The sequence below is a fragment of the Bufo bufo genome, chromosome 3, assembly GCF_905171765.1.
Source record: "Bufo bufo chromosome 3, aBufBuf1.1, whole genome shotgun sequence".
NCBI lineage: Eukaryota > Metazoa > Chordata > Amphibia > Anura > Bufonidae > Bufo > Bufo bufo.
This window is the reverse complement of record NC_053391.1, coordinates 582,892,195-582,910,584: the sequence shown is the minus strand read 5'-3', so window position 1 is coordinate 582,910,584 and position 18,390 is coordinate 582,892,195. Positions and strand designations below refer to the sequence as shown.

The window sequence follows — 18,390 nt, the reverse complement described above, 5'->3', positions numbered from 1 at the left end:
CCCGCCTAATCATCCCGCCGGTCATGTACAGCGCTGGTCCTTAAGTCACATCCACCAGCGCCGTACATGTACGGCACGGGTCCTTAAGGGGGTTAAAGAATAGATTCTCCCGAAATGTTATCACACCGTAAATACAAGAATTTTGTAAAACAGACATGTCAGGAGAGCGGAGTAGCAATGGCCACTTGCCGTGCAGTGTGACATCGGGTTCTTGCTCTTCAGTGGAACCCTGAATTCTCAATATTATGAGAGCTTTCAGTTGATGAACCAATATCTGAACGATCACTTCCAAACAAATTCAAAATTTCATATTGAAACCAAATGAATAGCTCTTAAAATGACTCCTAGTTTTACTCTTGTGTAGGTATAAAAAAAAAAATAAACGCGATATGCACAGCATAGTCATACATAAACCAGGGGGAGGGAGTAATAGAAATACCACTTGGTGGGCAAATCCTGACACACTGGATGTGTGTGCCATTTCAAGTTTTGGATGAAACTGAAACACTGACTTCTTTGCACCCCGCTGTCACTTGGGCAGCATGCAACCACCAGGAAGAAAGCTTATAAAAGATATCATCCTAGCAAGGCTATGAGACAACAATGTGGTGAACCTCATAGCACCTGGGATCCAGTTCCTCTTGCCAGTCAGGAGTCTGAAGGCCCACAAGACATTTTGAATCTGAAGAAGACAGCAGACAACAATGCCCTACTAATTCTGTGTCAATGAGTGTTTCTTTCTTGGTATGTCAAAGGACCCCCTGTAATATAACATTTCTCTTGCAGGAAATGTGCAGGCGCCAGTAGATTCCACTGGTGATAATGACTGGTCAGCAGGGGTTACGGATTCATGTGATTATCTCATTACTATAGGGTCTACATTTAAAACATGTTGACTGATCACTCAAAATGTGTCACAAGCTGTTTAGAATTCCAACAATTTATATACCTACCCATATTTTCCTCTGCTCCTCTCCCCAACACAACGCTCCTGAGCACGCCTGTGGACATTGTGACTACAAGTATATCCCTTCTTCATCATAGAAAAAGCTTTAAAGGGGTTCTCCATGAATTTTAAAATAATAGGTGTATGCTTAAAGGGGGTATCCAAGTGTTTAATACTGATGACTTGTCTTCAGGATAGGTCATCAGTATTCCCGGAGCCCCCAATTCGCTGTTTGAAGAGACCACTACCAAGATCAGTGATGTCCCGTTCATTAGTCACATGGCCTAGGAACAGCTCAGTCCCTTTCAAGCGAATGGGCCTGGGCTGCAATACCAAGCACTACCACTATACAATGAACTGCGCTGTGAGGAGGTCGAGGCACTCCGAGACTACACATGCACAAAAGACTATACATACATTGTACATACACAATAACACATTACATACGTGATACATTGTACTCCTCTCAGTTTAATTTACCTCTTCTGTGGTGCAGGACCTTGATCATGTGACTGTGATGTCACTAAAAGGTCCTGCACCCCTTCCTAGCCACGGCATAAATGAAGAAGGGCAACGCTTAAAGGAGTCTGATGTCCAGCACACCTGCTGATCAGCTGTTTGAAGAGGCCGTAGTGCTCTGGCCTTTTCACAGATTACCAAGCACAGCGCCGTACATTATATAGCCCATTCATGCCACAGTGATGTTTCATTTTTTCATTTTAGTTTTTACTCCCTGCCTCCCCAGAGCCATAACATTTTTATTGTTCCATTTACATAGTCCTATGAAGGCTTGTTTTTTGCAGGACAAGTTGTACTTTCTAATGGCACCATTTTATATTGCATATGATGTAGTGGGAAGCTGGAAAAAAATTCCAAATAGGGTGGAATTTGAAAAAAAAAAAAAAAAAAAAGCTCCCGCTAGTTCCCTGAAGGCAATCCATCACTCCGAAGTGCTCTCTGTTTCGCAACCACTTGGCTTGAGTGACGGCGGTAGCATCCAACCAGAAGACCACTACAGCTGTCACTCAGAACCGAGAGGAGGGCCTGCGATGCAGAGAGCACTTCCAAGCAAAATAAAAGTTGTGTTTCTCAGTCCTGCAAATAGTAAAATCTTTGATAAAGGTATGTTTACCTGCTCGCCACAGCCTCTACCTAGCACTGTCAGCAGTTATGGAAGGTCAGAACTGCTGTCAGACTACCTTAAAAATAAGCACAACATGAGCTTTATGGTTTCCCTTGTATCATATCCATCAATGATTTGATTTAAAGGTCAGCACAGAGAATTTGTTCCCTTGCTTGCACCATTCACATAATATGTATAACACAGGACACATTATAAGAGGTGCTCTCAGTACAGATTTTAATGCATCTTGTAACAAAAGTCTATGATACTGCAGCAGTCACTGACTGGTTCCCATCCTATGTAACAAACCAGTTGCTGAAAGCTGAAAATGTCCACCATGACAGCACTAGTTATGTGTGCCCCACTCTGTACAGAGATCTCCTAAATTCAGATTTTGTGCCCTTTTTTTAGTTCTGGGCGACAGTCTTTTTCAGAGTCAATTTAGAGCTCAGACCCACTGGGCTCAGCCTCAGAACTTGGTATCCGTAGATCAGAGTCATTCCTCACCAATGAGAAAAGGCCAACCACGCTGAGAAGTGCGAGCAGCATTGTGACCGCGCACAAACTGAACATACTTCTCGTACCGCTCTGATAGTCACTGTCATGAAGCACAAGAAGACCTAGTCCAGCAAGAAGGTTCAGAGGAACTCTGAACCAGTTCATTACACCCGTTTGTTCCTTTTCTGGGATCAGTCGACGCCTCAGAAAACTCATTGCTGGGAAGTAGAGTCCACACGCTAGCTCGATGAGGAGGAATGCCAGGAAAGACTCTGTTGGACGCTCCTGCCCTGGCCCTGTAGAGAAGGTTAGCATGAAGAGGGAGAAGAAAACCATGAGTACAGATAGGCAGAGGATGTGCATGGGTTGGAGGTGATATTTCTTTGAAGTAGCAAGACGGTAGAGCGATGAACCAGCTGCACTTGCTGCCATAAAGCCAGAAAAGGCAATACCAAGAGGAGTATTATGAGGGTCCAGTACAGGAGTCCAGAGGAATATGAAGATGTAAACCACACTCTCAAATAATGCCTGTATGGCACCTAAAAGCAATACACGGCGGTCTCTCAGAAGGCATCTCAAGCCATCGCCACAGCTGCGGGTACAGCTGCTGCTCTGTCCATGGTTCTCATCCCAGTCCCGGATCACTAGGGCTACAGACAGAACTAGAAGTGGTACTGCTAGCACAGAGGGTGAAGCTGGCCCAAATCCTAGCCACTCTGCGCAGGCATTTGCACTTACTCCTGCAACAATAGCAATGGCGCCATTCCAGGTGGACACTTGAGAGAAGGTGTGAGGGAGCCATTCGGCAGGGAAATCATGATGTTCGGCATGTTCATGAGCATACCATGACTCAAAGGAAGAAAATAACAAGGAGCTTGAGAATCCACCCAGAACACGCCCAGTTAGGAGCACAAAATAGTCCCGAGACAGTTTGCAAAGGTAACATCCCGCGAGGAGGAGGGAAAGAAGTATACAGGATTTCCGTCGACCAAGGCGTCCTGTCAGGGGAGCACTCACCAAACCCGATAGCACAGTGGCCCCAAAGCCACACACATATATGATGGCAATCTGTCCCTCCAGAAAGTTGTAGTGCTGGTACAGTTTGTACAGGTAGGGACCTTGCAGCCAATCTGCTGCCAACGCTGGGAAATAGGCTCTGAAAAAGTCATGCTGAAACTGTCGGAAAGCCGGGTTCCCTACTGTGTTGCTGGTGGGGGAATTTTTGGAATGGCAAGCCGAGAACTCTAACACTGCCCACAGAGCCAAGAGGCCAACGAGGACCAAATATGCCGTGACCAACATACTGTATCATCGAAATAGCATTCTGAGAGAAGAAGCTAAAAAGAAAAAAAGAAAGAGAGCAAGTTATTATCCAAACCATAAAACGTCAACTTTACTTAAGGATAATGGGGGAGATTTATCAAAACTGATGCAATGCAAAACTGGCCCACACAAACCAATCAGATTCCACCTTTCATTTTTCAAAGCTCCTCTGGAAAATGAAGTGTAGAATCTAATTGGTTGCTATGAGAAACTAAACCAGTTCTACTTTACATCAGTTTGGATAAATCTCCCCCAATGAGAGACACTAATTCATATTCAAAGTCAGTTCAAAACAATAAAACTAATGTAATGGACAAGGGTTAACGGGGTCCAGAATTCCAATTATTTTCAATTCATTAAAGTGGTTGTCCAAGAGTTTAAAGGGAACCTGTCACCGGGATTTTGTGTATAGAGCTGAGGACATGGGTTGCTAGATGGCCGCTAGCACATCCGCAATACCCAGTCCCCATAGCTCTGTGTGCTTTTATTGTGTCCAAAAAACTATTTGATAAATATGCAAATTAACCTGAGATGAGTCCTGTATGTGAGATGAGTCAGGTACAGGACTCATCTCAGGGTAATTTGCAGATGTATCAAATCTGTTTTTTTACACAATAAAAGCACACAGAGCTATGGGGACTGGGTATTGCGGATGTTCTAGCGGCCATCTAGCAACCAGTGTCCTCAGCTCTATACACAAGATCCTGGTGACAGGTTCCCTTCAATAAATTAGATAATAACGTTATTAACCCAGTAACCCCCCCCCCCCCTCCCCCCTGCCATGCCAGTGCCGATGCTCCAATATTCGCCACTACCGATCTTTTTTCTGAGCGATGGTATGTCTTCCCGGCACACTGCTGCTGCAGGCAATGCCTCAGCATTCACGGCATATGATCACTGTACAAAAGTATAGAACGACTGGTGAGGACCACTGGAGCATCCGTCCTGGAGCAGGAATTTGACAGATATGCAACGGTTGTCTTTCCTAAAGCTCATTTCATTTCTAGGGTTGTCTAACCTCAAACATTAGTGGCATATCGCTAGGATATGCGACCAATGTCAGATGGGTGCGGCTCCCACCTCTGGTGTTTGTGGCACATATAGGTCCCCAAAAGTTCATTAAAAAGACCTCTGGTTGCCATTTTTTGTGAGTTTTGCACTTTTCCACCATAACTGGGGCATCCAAATGAGCCCCAGTTGCAGAGGAAAACAGCCCCCCTGTGGGGTCACTGAACACAGGCAAAGCTGATCAAGGTCTGCTGAGACCCAGCAGCTCGACTAGGACCAAGACACTTGCCGATCACCAGGTCCAAGAAAGGAAGTGGCATAGCAGCTCTCTCTATTCCCTCCATAGCGCTCACTGAGCACCCTGTGCCAATGTGAGGAAAAGGCAGAAACAGTAATAAAACTCAGGGTCCCCGGCCGTCACTGACCGCCAGTGAACCGAGCCGATTCTGCTAGAGTGCAGTAGTAATGCAGCACTGAGGTGGGAAACGCCGCTGATCACATAGCTGATCAGTAGGGATGAGCGAACTTCTGTTTTCAAGTTCGGCGTACAAGTTTCGGGTAATCTAAGAATTCTGCTATGGATTCCACTCCCACGGACCATAAGTTATGGTCCGTGGTAGCAGGATCCACAATGAAAATCTTAGATAACCCGAACCTTGTACGCCGAACTTGAAAACAGAAGTTTGCTCATCCCTACTGATCAGCTATCTTTCTGTTAGGAGGACAGGGGCCACAAACTGTGATTTTGCGACCCACAAGCAACCCTGCACCAGACAGATAATTTAATCCTGATGACAGATGGAACCTGCATCCAAATTACCCGATCGTGGATCTCACCAGCCTGAAATAGAGAGACTGGAACAAAAAAAAAAACTTACATCAGGAAATTGTCACTTTTGCAATGCCCTGATGTAACTCATAGATTCATCATAGCCATCATTAAAGGGAGTCTGTCACCACTATATGGCCATATACAGCACACCTGTACAGGATTCTAATGGTACCTTTGTTATTTTCTTTAGACGTCCAGAAGCAGGAAAAACGATGTTTATTTCATATGCAAATGAGCAGCCTGGGCACCTACACGCTGAACACCGCCCCGGGGCACTTGCGAGTGCTCATTTGCATATGAAATAAACATCGTTTTTCCTGCTTCTGGACGTCTAAAGAAAATAACAAAGGTACCATTAGAATCCAGTATAGGTGTGCTACAGAGCCATGTAAGTGCTGTATATGGTCATATAGTGGTGACAGGCTCCCTTTAAACTGTGTTATGAAACCTTGGATCAAAGGAAATATTACAAAAGAAAAGCAAAAAAAAAATAAATAAATTATATATATAGTGCCAGAGCTATTCTGAAACAGCTGATCGACAGGAGTGCAAGGTATCAGACACTTGTTCATCTTATATCCAGAAGAAGCTATCAATATCAAAGTCCTGGACAACCTTTTTAAGGGGTTGTCCACCTTCACTGTCCAGGTAATGGAGCAAAGGTGGACAACCCCTTTAAAAGGGAAGATGACTTACCTGCTTCCCGCTCCTTCTCCTGACCTGTAATGCTCCTGGGGGCTCCAGTGATGTCAACATCCAGTTTGACATCACGGCAGACAATCACAGGCTGCAGTGGAGTCCAGACCCCTTGCGACCATGTAACCATTTGTCATGACACAAGGGGAGCTGGACACTGCGCATGGCCTGTGATTGGCTGCAGCGATGTCAAACTGGTTGCCGGGGCATCGCAGGACTGCAAGAGAAGGAGAGGGGAGCCGGCACTGGGAAGCAGGCCAGTCATCTTCCCTTTGCAGGTCATCTCCCAATTCTTGCACAATCCCATTAAAGGGGGTTTTCCAGAATGTTACTTTTATCCTCTATCCACACAGTTGGAGATACATTTCTGATTGCTGGGAGGCCCATCAATCGTGAGAACAAGTTACCATGTCCCCCAATTCTGGTCGCGGCATAAACGCAGTGAAAAGAGGCTTGACTGGCTAGATGATTGAGCAGTAATGGGGAGGAATAGGACCCCAGTTCCCATGATCAGTGGGGATCCAGTGACAGGACCCCCACGATCAGACACTTATCTCCTATCCTGTGGGCATGGGATAAATGTTGATTGCGGGAAAAGTACCCACAACAGCACAATAAACCAACATAACGTCTACTGTAAGGTCAGGGGCAGCCCTCAGTGGTTAGCAGCACTGGGGTCCTGGGTTCGAATCAGACCATGGACGTCATCTGCTTGGAGTTTGTATGTTCTCCACGGTTTTTGGGGGGGTTTTCTCACACACTCTAAAAATATACAAATTGGCAAAATGGTCTTCCTACGAAATTGCCCCTAGTTTACGCTGTGGTCCAGAGCCGACATGGCCACTGACAGGGAGTTGTCCCGGTCACTACACTATCTCTGCACTTTTAGTTCCTGTGACAAAAGTCCTTATCTGTACATGTAATACCCTTCCCCACCAGAGGAGGGGGCCAGACCTAGTAGAGAGAGGAGGCCATATCGATGAGATGAAGTATGTGGTCCCTCAGGTATAAAGGGACTACAAGCCTGAGAGGGAGATACGGAGGAGTGTGCTTCCACCGTCAGAGGACAGGCAATGCACCGGACAACACGGCCACAACTAAGTGTGTGCTGACTAATTCATTCAGAAATACCGACCCTCCGCCCGTCTCCTACTGCTTCCTCCTCCGGAGATGTCCCCCTGCGCCGTACGTCACACTCATCGCTGCCGGAAGCTTTACTTCCGCTTCCGGGAGAAAGCGCAGTGGAGAGAGATCACGTGACGCTACACGTTGGCAGGGACGGGAGTCACGTGACCTCGAGCTGTGAGTGCTCAGTATGAAAGTGCCATAGGGTGATGTGGGAACTGATCCTGTGCCACAAGCCCAGGAGAGGCTGGAATGGCGGCCATCTTGTCACCCAGCTGATATGCTCTGCTTACTCAAGTTCTTAGCCATTAGGGACGGGTCTGTCATTTTTGACATACAAACACTGAGGTCTATTGGCCGCTGTTCGGACCTGTCATATGAAATACAACATGGCACAGTGTTAGGCCCCTTTCACACGGGCGAGATTTCCGCGCAGGTGCAATGCGTGAGGTGAACGCATTGCACCCGCACTGAATCCGGATCCATTCATTTCTATGGGGCTGTGCGCATGAGCAGTGATTTTCACGCATCACTTGTGCGTTGTGTGAAAATCGCAGCATGCTCCTCTTTGTGCGTTTTCCACGCAACGCAGGCCCCATAGAAGTGAATGGTGCTGCGTGAAAATCGCAAGCATCCGCAAGCAAGTGCGGATGCGGTGCGATTTTCACGCATGGTTGCTAGGAGACGATCGGGAAAATAATAACATTCTTAATACAGAATGCAAAGTACAATAGCGCTGGAGGGGTTAAAATTTTTTTATAAAATAATTTAACTCACCTTAATCCACTTGCTCGCGCAGCCCGGCATCTCTTCTGTCTTCATCTTTGCTGTCCAGGAGGAAAAGGACCTGTGGTGACGTCACTGCGCTCGTCACATGTCCGTCACATGATCCATCACCATGGACCATGTAATGAGCGCAGTGGCGTCATCAAAGGTCCTATTCCTCACAGATGAAGACAAGAGATGTCGGCTGCGCGAGCAAGTGGATTAAGGTGAGTTAAATTTTTTTTTTTTTTTTTTAACCCCTCCAGCCCTATTGTACTTTGCATTCTTTATTAAGAATGCTATTATTTTCCCTTATAACCATGTTCTAAAGGAAAATAATACAATCTACACAACACCTAACCCAAACCTGAACTTCTGTGAAGAAGTTCGGGTTTGGGTACCAAACATGCCGATTTTTCTCAAGCGCGTGCAAAACGCAATACAATGTTTTGCACTCGCGCGGAAAAATCGTGCATTTTCCCGCAACGCACCCTCATCTTATCCGGGCCAAAAACATGACGCTCGTGTGAAAGAGGCCTTAGGGTGGCCACTTGCAGAGCCCCAAAAAGGAGGACATCATACCAGGGACCGCACAATAGTACTGGCTACTACATGCCCAGGTTATACCAGCATGGGCCATCACTATATACAGGAAGATGTATAACTTATACCAGCTGTACATATATAATTATATACAGGAGATGCCCAGGTTATACCATAATGTGCACTAGTACAAAAATACAGTCTATAATTTGTGACAATACAAAAAATACCCCATTCCTTTTAGATCAGACTCCCATATCAGACCTCAGATCAGATTCTCAAATCAAACCGCCAGATCAGATCCTCAGACCCTCATATCAGATCCTCAGACCCTCATATCAGATCCTCAGACCCTCATATCAGATCCTCAGACCCTTATATCAGATCCTCAGACCCTCATATCAGATCCTCAGACTAACGAGCTCCCCAGTATTCACTTTATAAGACGCACTGCATCTTATAAACTGAAATATACATTAATTAGCAGTGCACTAGTGGCAAGGGAAGCCTTCGCAACTGTGAAGGCTACGACCCCTATAGCTACCCACAGAAGTGTGGCAGCGGCCACATAAGTATACCGTATTTTCCGCTTTATAAGTTGCACCGGACTATAAGGCACACCCCTGGTGTAGACAGCAGAAAATCTCAAAAAATACTTCCTAGGTCCACTTTGAAGGTAATGTAGGTTCACTGATGTTTTACGGAAGTGGAGGGGTCAAGGTCAGTAACTATAGGGTGTACTGTATCTTCTGCTGACCATTGTAACAACCAGCCATGGTGCATGTGGTTACCTCATTAAATGTACCTATCCAAATAAATGTGTCTCCTTTGCTCTGTTATGTCCGGCCATGCTTCTTGTTCTACTAAGTCATTTTTAAATATTTGTTTGCGACACACACAGTTCTGGTATACACATAGCCCTACTATATACACACAGTTCTGGTATACACATAGCCCTACTATATACACTTAGTTCTGGTATACACATAGCTCTACTATATACACTTAGTTCTGGTATACACATAGCTCTACTATATACACTTAGTTCTGGTATACACATAGCTCTACTATATACACTTAGCTCTGGTATACACATAGCCCTACTATATACACTTAGTACTGGTATACACATAGCTCTACTATATACACTTAGTTCTGGTATACACATAGCTCTACTATATACACTTAGTTCTGGTATACACATAGCTCTACTATATACACTTAGCTCTGGTATACACATAGCCCTACTATATACACACAGTTCTGGTATACACATAGCCCTACTATATACACTTAGTTCTGGTATACACATAGCTCTACTATATACACTTAGTTCTGATATACACATAGCTCTACTATATACACTTAGTTCTGGTATACACATAGCCCTACTATATACACACAGTTCTGGTATACACATAGCTCTACTATATACACACAGTTCTGGTATACACATAGCTCTACTATATACACACAGTTCTGGTATACACATAGCTCTACTATATACACACAGTTCTGGTATACACATAGCTCTACTATATACACTTAGTTCTGGTATACACATAGCTCTACTATATACACTTAGTTCTGGTATACACATAGCTCTACTATATACACTTAGTTCTGGTATACACATAGCCCTACTATATACACTTAGTTCTGGTATACACATAGCTCTACTATATACACTTAGTTCTGGTATACACATAGCCCTACTATATACACTTAGTTCTGGTATACACATAGCTCTACTATATACACTTAGTTCTGGTATACACATAGCCCTACTATATACACTTAGTTCTGGTATACACATAGCTCTACTATATACACTTAGTTCTGGTATACACATAGCCCTACTATATACACACAGTTCTGGTATACACATAGCTCTACTATATACACACAGTTCTGGTATACACATAGCTCTACTATATACACTTAGTTCTGGTATACACATAGCCCTACTATATACACACAGTTCTGGTATACACATAGCTCTACTATATACACACAGTTCTGGTATACACATAGCTCTACTATATACACACAGTTCTGGTATACACATAGCTCTACTATATACACTTAGTTCTGGTATACACATAGCTCTACTATATACACTTAGTTCTGGTATACACATAGCTCTACTATATACACTTAGTTCTGGTATACACATAGCTCTACTATATACACTTAGTTCTGGTATACACATAGCTCTACTATATACACTTAGCTCTGGTATACACATAGCTCTACTATATACACTTAGTTCTGGTATACACATAGCTCTACTATATACACTTAGTTCTGGTATACACATAGCTCTACTATATACACTTAGTTCTGGTATACACATAGCTCTACTATATACACTTAGTTCTGGTATACACATAGCTCTACTATATACACTTAGTTCTGGTATACACATAGCTCTACTATATACACTTAGTTCTGGTATACACATAGCCCTACTATATACACTTAGTTCTGGTATACACATAGCTCTACTATATACACTTAGTTCTGGTATACACATAGCTCTACTATATATATTATACACACAGTTCTGGTATACACATAGCTCTACTATATACACTTAGTTCTGATATACACATAGCCCTACTATATACACTTAGTTCTGGTATACACATAGCTCTACTATATACACTTAGTTCTGGTATACACATAGCTCTACTATATACACACAGTTCTGGTATAAACATAGCTCTACTATATACACTTAGTTCTGGTATACACATAGCTCTACTATATACACACAGTTCTGGTATACACATAGCCCTACTATATACACTTAGTTCTGGTATACACATAGCTCTACTATATACACTTAGCTCTGGTATACACATAGCCCTACTATATACACTTAGTACTGGTATACACATAGCTCTACTATATACACTTAGTTCTGGTATACACATAGCTCTACTATATACACTTAGTTCTGGTATACACATAGCCCTACTATATACACACAGTTCTGGTATACACATAGCCCTACTATATACACACAGTTCTGGTATACACATAGCTCTACTATATACACACAGTTCTGGTATACACATAGCTCTACTATATACACTTAGTTCTGGTATACACATAGCCCTACTATATACACTTAGTTCTGGTATACACATAGCTCTACTATATACACTTAGTTCTGATATACACATAGCTCTACTACACACAGCATATTTAGTAAAAACTCACATCACACACTATTTGAAGTTAATCAGAATGCTAAAGAAACTGAACAGTCCCTAAACGATCACGGGCAAAAAGTACCCCCTAAAAGCATGATTATACCTGCGGTCGGCCACATGTGTTCCCTAACTGCAGGACAACCGCCGCATGGTCGTACCCATAGAAACACAGCTAAACTATGGTCATAAATATCTAGTCAGCTGTGTTCACACCATATTCGGCTCCTATGTTGGGGGTATAGGTCAGGAGGATCTCTGACATACACTGCTGGTGGTAGGCTGCAATGTATCCAACTGTGCCACAGGCTCTCATAGTCAGTGGGGTGGCCAGGGGGCCGCGGCCCCCCGGACGCAAAATTCCAGGGGGCGCCAGCAGGGCCGCACCGCCAATAAGGCGAGGTGAGGCAATCGCCTCAGGCGGCACGGCCCTGGTGACAAGTGGGGGGCAGCGTCAGGGCACAGGGAGATGAGCTCTTCCATTGAGGAAGCGCTCATCTCCATAGTCATCTGTATCGCCGTCCTCAGGACAGCGATACAGATGGAAGTGCTGCGGCAGAAGAGGGAGAGGCGTGTCCCTTCCCTGTTCCTCTGATAGGCTGCAGGCATTAGGCCTGCAGCCTATCAGAGGGCAGACGGCGCGATAATGTCATCGCGCCACCTTCGCCGTACACAGGCCGGAAGAGGCCTGCCCCGCATCACTGCCAGCCTGATGGAGGTAATACAGGAGAGGAGCACTATGGGGGCACTTGTTACTGGCACATGATTGGGGGGGCATCTATGGGGGGAATTTCTTACTGGCACATGATTGCGGGACATCTATGGGGGGCACTTCTTAATGGCACATTATTGGGTGGCATCTATGGGGGCACTTCTTATTGGCAAATTATTGGGGGGCACTATGGGGGCACTTTTTACTGGCACATTATTGGGTGTCACTATGGGGGCACTTCTTACTGGCACATTATTGGGTGGCACTATGGGGGCATCTACTGAGGCCACAAAGAAGGGGTATTTTATATGGGAGGCTCTGTATAGGGGCATTTTATACTGGGACACCTTATGGTGGGTACTATGGGGAAGGGGGGAGAGGAGTACTATGGGTCATCTACGGGGGGCACTAAGAAGGGGTATTTTATACTTGCAAATTATGGGGGACACTGAGGGCATCTACTGGGGCACTATATAGGGGCATTTTATACTGGTACATAATGGGGGGCACTAGGAGGAAGGAGGAAGAGGAGCACTATGGGGGAATTTACTGGGGGCACTATATACAGTAGAGGTATTTTATATTGGCACATTATGGGGACATTAGCTCAACTGGAGGCATTAAAAGGGGGTATTTTTTTGCACTAGCACATTATAAGGCGGCATTTTTTGTACTGTCACATTATAAGGAGAATTATTACTACTGGGGGGCATTATGGTGGGCTTTATTACTACTGGGGGTCTATAGGGAACATGATTACTAGTATGGGCACTATGGGAGCATTATTACTTCTGGGGCAAAGTGAGGACATGTTGGGGGCACTGTAGGAGCACTATTACTACCATGTGTGCTCTAGCAGAGAATTATAACTATTGGTGGGACTTTTGGGAGCACTATTACTGTGGGGGCACCTTAGCACAGTATCAGCTTACCACAATTATTTTTGGGGGACGTCATGTTTACACTATTAGTGTCAGGGGCACTATTTGCTGGGGGCAGTTATATTAGGGCACTGTGTGCCAATAATTATTGAAGGGGGCATTATCTGTGTGGCACTAGTATTTTTAGGGGGTTTATCTGTTTCTGCAGTATAGTATTGTGGAGCACAGTGGCACAGTATTGGGGGTGGTAGGATTATTTGTCCAGAAGTTGGGAAGATGATGGAAAAATAGTAAACTAATTTTTTTTTTTGTCAAACTGCAGAGTTGAGAAATGGCTGAAAAATGGTGGTCTGGTCTGAAGGTCTGAAAGGAGACGATGAGGAAAGAGAACATCTACATCAAAGAGACGTCACTGGATGTAAGAGGTATGTGCGCTGTATTACCCTGTATGTTCTGTAGTGATGGGAGGGTGGATATAGAATTTGGCCCACCCTGCCGCATCCTGGCCCCAGACTTCAGGTCGCACTGTGCGTGTTCTGAATTCTGGGGGCTCACACCCATCTACTACATTATCTGTACTCAGAGAGTTATCACTGTGTTATCTGTGGTGTTACATAGGACTGCAGGTGACATCTACAACATTATCTGTACTCAGAGAGCTATCACTGTGTTATCTGTAGTGTTACATAGGACTGCAGGTGACATCTACAACATTATCTGTACTTAGAGAGCTATCACTGTGTTATCTGTGGTGTTACATAGGACTGCAGGTGACATCTACTACATTATCTGTACTCAGAGAGTTATCACTGTGTTATCTGTGGTGTTACATATGACTGCAGGTGATATCTACTACATTAACTGTACTCAGAGAGTTATCACTGTATTATCTGTGGTGTTACATAGGACTGCAGGTGACATCTGTAGTGTACGGGGACTGTAATGCCCGTCACTACAAAAGTGTCACTTGGTGTGCTGTCGTCCCCCCTTATTTATGGGGAAGTTGGTATATGTCATCTTTATAAATTGTCATGTAATGTAATGTTATGTATTTCCCTGTTACTGTGACACTTGCATGTACAGGCCTGCTAGGGGCGTCATTCCAGCTTCTAGTCACTAGAGGGAGCTAGAGAGCCCTAGTTTATATAAGGCCCAGACAGGGAAGCAAAAGTCAGTCTAGTTTGGAGCTCAGAAGTTTCTAGAGCCTGAGGAAGCTGAGAGGGAGACAGAGGCAAAGCGCAGAAAAGCAAGAGGTACTCAAGATAACAGAGGAGGTACTTTATAAAGCTAAAACCAAGGATATACGCCAGAGTTAAGGTATTGGGCCTTGGAGAAGATTTGCTATGTTCCAGGATCAGTCAGAGATAGAGTGCAAGCTCCTGTACTGCAAGTCCTGTGTGTTTAACACTCTGTAGTCACCTTGCTCAATCTGTATTGCCTGCATCGACCGTATTTAAAAATCAACTGTATGCAAAGGAACTGCGCTTCCGTGAATGTCTCTATATTTAAAACTACTAAAGTTGGAGTTCTGTTTTAACATCACGGTGTTCCTCATTTATTCCTGCTATCAGCAAACGGCGTGCCACCGTTGAATTGGCACTGGCGTCACGAACATTTTCCTACCATCACCTGCCTATGCAGAGAGTCAGCCGTCTCAGGTTAGTGTCTATTGCACTACTACACCCAGGAACACATTTCTACACACAACTTGAGTACGCTGCACTTCTCTTTTGGCGTCACGAACAGGATACGCACGCTTTCCAGTGCAAGAAGCGTGAACTTTGTGCCTTATACAGTTGCCCTGTGACCAAAGTGACAAATTGCCTGTTTATTTAAAATGGACTTTGTGGACTGAAAAATATACCCAAAGTGTTCCTAAAACCTCTAAAAAGCGCTGTGCAGTGTTGCGCTACCAAGAGGAAGAAAATCGCCACATTGGAGTGTGGTTTTGTGGACTTTTTACAATCCTGCTTGCTGTCAGTGAATGGACAGCGTTTTGCTAAAGATGGCCACCGGCCGCCTGGAGTAAAGTTTCCCGCGCTGCTGAGGACCTTCGTGGGTGGATCCCTGCAAAGACACAGAGAATCCCGCCCCTCGTCATCATCGCACCACCGCGGCCCTGCTTCTTCTACGTCACCGCGTACTCAGGACGTCCAGAATCTCTCGAGACTTGGACTGCGCAAACCCGGCGATACCGGTAAGAACTTGTAACCGGAGGGAAGGGGATTGTTCCGGCCCCTTTAGTCGCCAGTGGCCACCTCTCAATAGACTACCATGTCAGAACCGGGAGTGCCTGAGCAGCCGGCCCCGGGAGAGCTTGCGGCTCCTAATCATCCTACAGCCCCCATCATGATGCCCTTTACCATGCCTTACTATTTCGGGGCCCCATGGTTCCCCCGCTACAGAGTAGAGACCCATACCCTAAGGGACTTTAAAGAAAAGTTGCTGGCATTATTCAAACTGTACCCCATAAATGCCGACCAGCAAATGGAAATCCTGCTAGCGCAGCTGGAGGGAGCTGCCCGCAGGGAGGTATTATCCTGGCCTGCTACTGAGCGGAGTACTCTAGAACAGATATTCACCCGCCTCAGGGCCACTTTTGAAACTAGGACTGCCTCAGAGATAAAGATGCATTTCTTTGGCAAGAAACAGAAGTCCGGTGAGTCCCTCCGTGACTATGCCCTATCACTTCAGGAGGCTTTAGGGGCTGTAATTCAGATAGATCCCAAAGAGGCTGATAACCAGGACCAGACCCTGAGGGAACAATTTATCAACGGGGTGTCTAGTGAACAAATAAGGACCCAATTAAAGATGCTGTCCGCCCAGCACCCTAACAGTACCTTTCTGGACTTTAAAGAACTGGCTATAAAAATTCTGGGGTCCGCAGTATCTCCTGAGTTGAGCACCCCACCTGAGTCACCAGCCTGCAGGCCAAAACCGCTTATCACTAACCGAGCTGAGGCCGGCCAAGCTGTTCAAGTGTCAGCTACCGATACTATTGCCATGCTGACAGAGCAAGTAAATCACCTCACTAAAAGTCTAGAGAAAGTGTGCAGAAAAATAGAGGAATGGGAAAAACCCATAATGCTAGAAGAAGAATTCCTGTCACCTCCTAGGCCGTTCCCACCTCCTTACCAAGAGACTCACCCCAGGGATCCTGGGAGGCGTAATAGAGATCGCAAGCGGCCCGTGTGTACATACTGCAAAAAGCTGGGACACACAGAATCCACGTGCTGGCAGTTAAACGGGCAACCCCTGAGGCTGAGGACCACCCCTCGGGAGGTAGAACACTAGGTCCAGAGGATCCAAATTGGATGCCACGTTATGTAGGATCCCATCCTAAAATCAATATAGAGATCAACGGGGTCCCCTTTGAAGCCCTATTAGATACTGGGTCTCAGGTCACTACTATTCAGCTGCCTGCATTTGAAAAGTTCTGGGACACCAACCAGTTGACCCAACCGCCTGAATCCTGGGTGGAGATTATCGCCAGCAATGGCAAACCAGTAAAGATTCATGGATACTGGGAACCCACCCTGCAGGTGGGAGAAGTAACCCTGCCTCAACATGGAGTGATCGTAGTACAGGCCGGTGACAGAGAAGGACATCCTGTCATTCTAGGCACCAATGTCTTCAAAAACTGTTATTCAGAAATACTTGCTGTATTACATCAGACTTTGCCCACTGCTTCCTCTGCATCCAGGAGGGTGATTCAAAAGACTATTACTGTGTTAAGTGCCCAGCAGAGGTTTGCTAATGGGAAAGGAGAAATTTGTACTGCCAGGATTAGTGATATTAAGCCTGTGACCTTGCCTCCTAATTCTCAAACTCTTTTATGGTGTCGTGCTGTCCTGGGAGTCCAAGGCCGAGATTATCCAGCCCTGGTGGAACCAATCCAGATGGAGGATTACCCTTATGTGAGAGCTGCCAAGTGCCTGGTGAACGTCTCCCAAGGTAAAGTACCTGTCCGTCTGATTAACCTGAGTGATCATCCTGTTGCGCTTACTAAGCATTGCCGTGTTGCCCAGCTGTCCCAGGTGTCCTTCCAAGACATCATTCGTCTTCCAGCGACAGAGAAGCCGCCAGCTGCAGTCAGCGGATGTTCGCCGGTGACCCAGCCACAAGTGCCCTGGTGGGAAGAGCTCCATGTAGGGGACGAGACTACCCCCCAACATCAACAAGAAGGGATTCTACAGCTTGTCAAGGAGCACCACCAGGCCTTCAGTAAGCATGCTACTGACTATGGAGAGGTTAGTGCCATACAACACACCATACCTACTGGCTCTCATCCTCCTATCAAGGAGAGATACAGACCCTTACCACCTACTTCATATCAGACTGTAAAGGAAATGATCCAAGAGATGAAAGACTCTAATGTGATCCGGGACAGCCGTAGTCCGTGGGCTGCACCCCTGGTTCTTGTAAAGAAGAAGGACTGTAGTATCCGTTTCTGTGTGGATTATAGGAAAATTAATCAAATAACCCACAAAGATGCATACCCACTGCCCCGCATTGAGGAGTCACTAACTGCTCTGGGCTCTTCTGCCTATTTCTCCACATTGGACTTGACCAGCGGCTACTGGCAAGTACCCATGGCCCCCGAGGATAGGGAAAAGACTGCTTTCACTACTCCCATGGGCCTGTTTGAATTCAATTGTATGCCGTTCGGGCTATGTAATGCCCCAGGAACTTTCCAGAGACTAATGGAACGGTGTTTGGG

At 45.4% G+C, this 18,390-nt stretch overlaps 1 protein-coding gene across 1 annotated transcript; it reads right to left on the bottom strand.

Annotated features, from left to right (window-relative positions):
- Nucleotides 1-2,505: 2,505 nt before the first annotated feature.
- On the bottom strand, nt 2,506-7,731 carry MFSD5 (major facilitator superfamily domain containing 5). Its single transcript, XM_040425798.1, has 2 exons — nt 7,562-7,731; nt 2,506-3,904 (listed from the first exon to the last, which is right to left on the bottom strand). Exon 2 carries the CDS (start codon nt 3,867-3,869, stop codon nt 2,511-2,513), a length of 1,359 nt encoding a protein of 452 aa, XP_040281732.1. The 5' UTR covers nt 3,870-3,904; nt 7,562-7,731; the 3' UTR covers nt 2,506-2,510.
- Nucleotides 7,732-18,390: the final 10,659 nt, after the last annotated feature.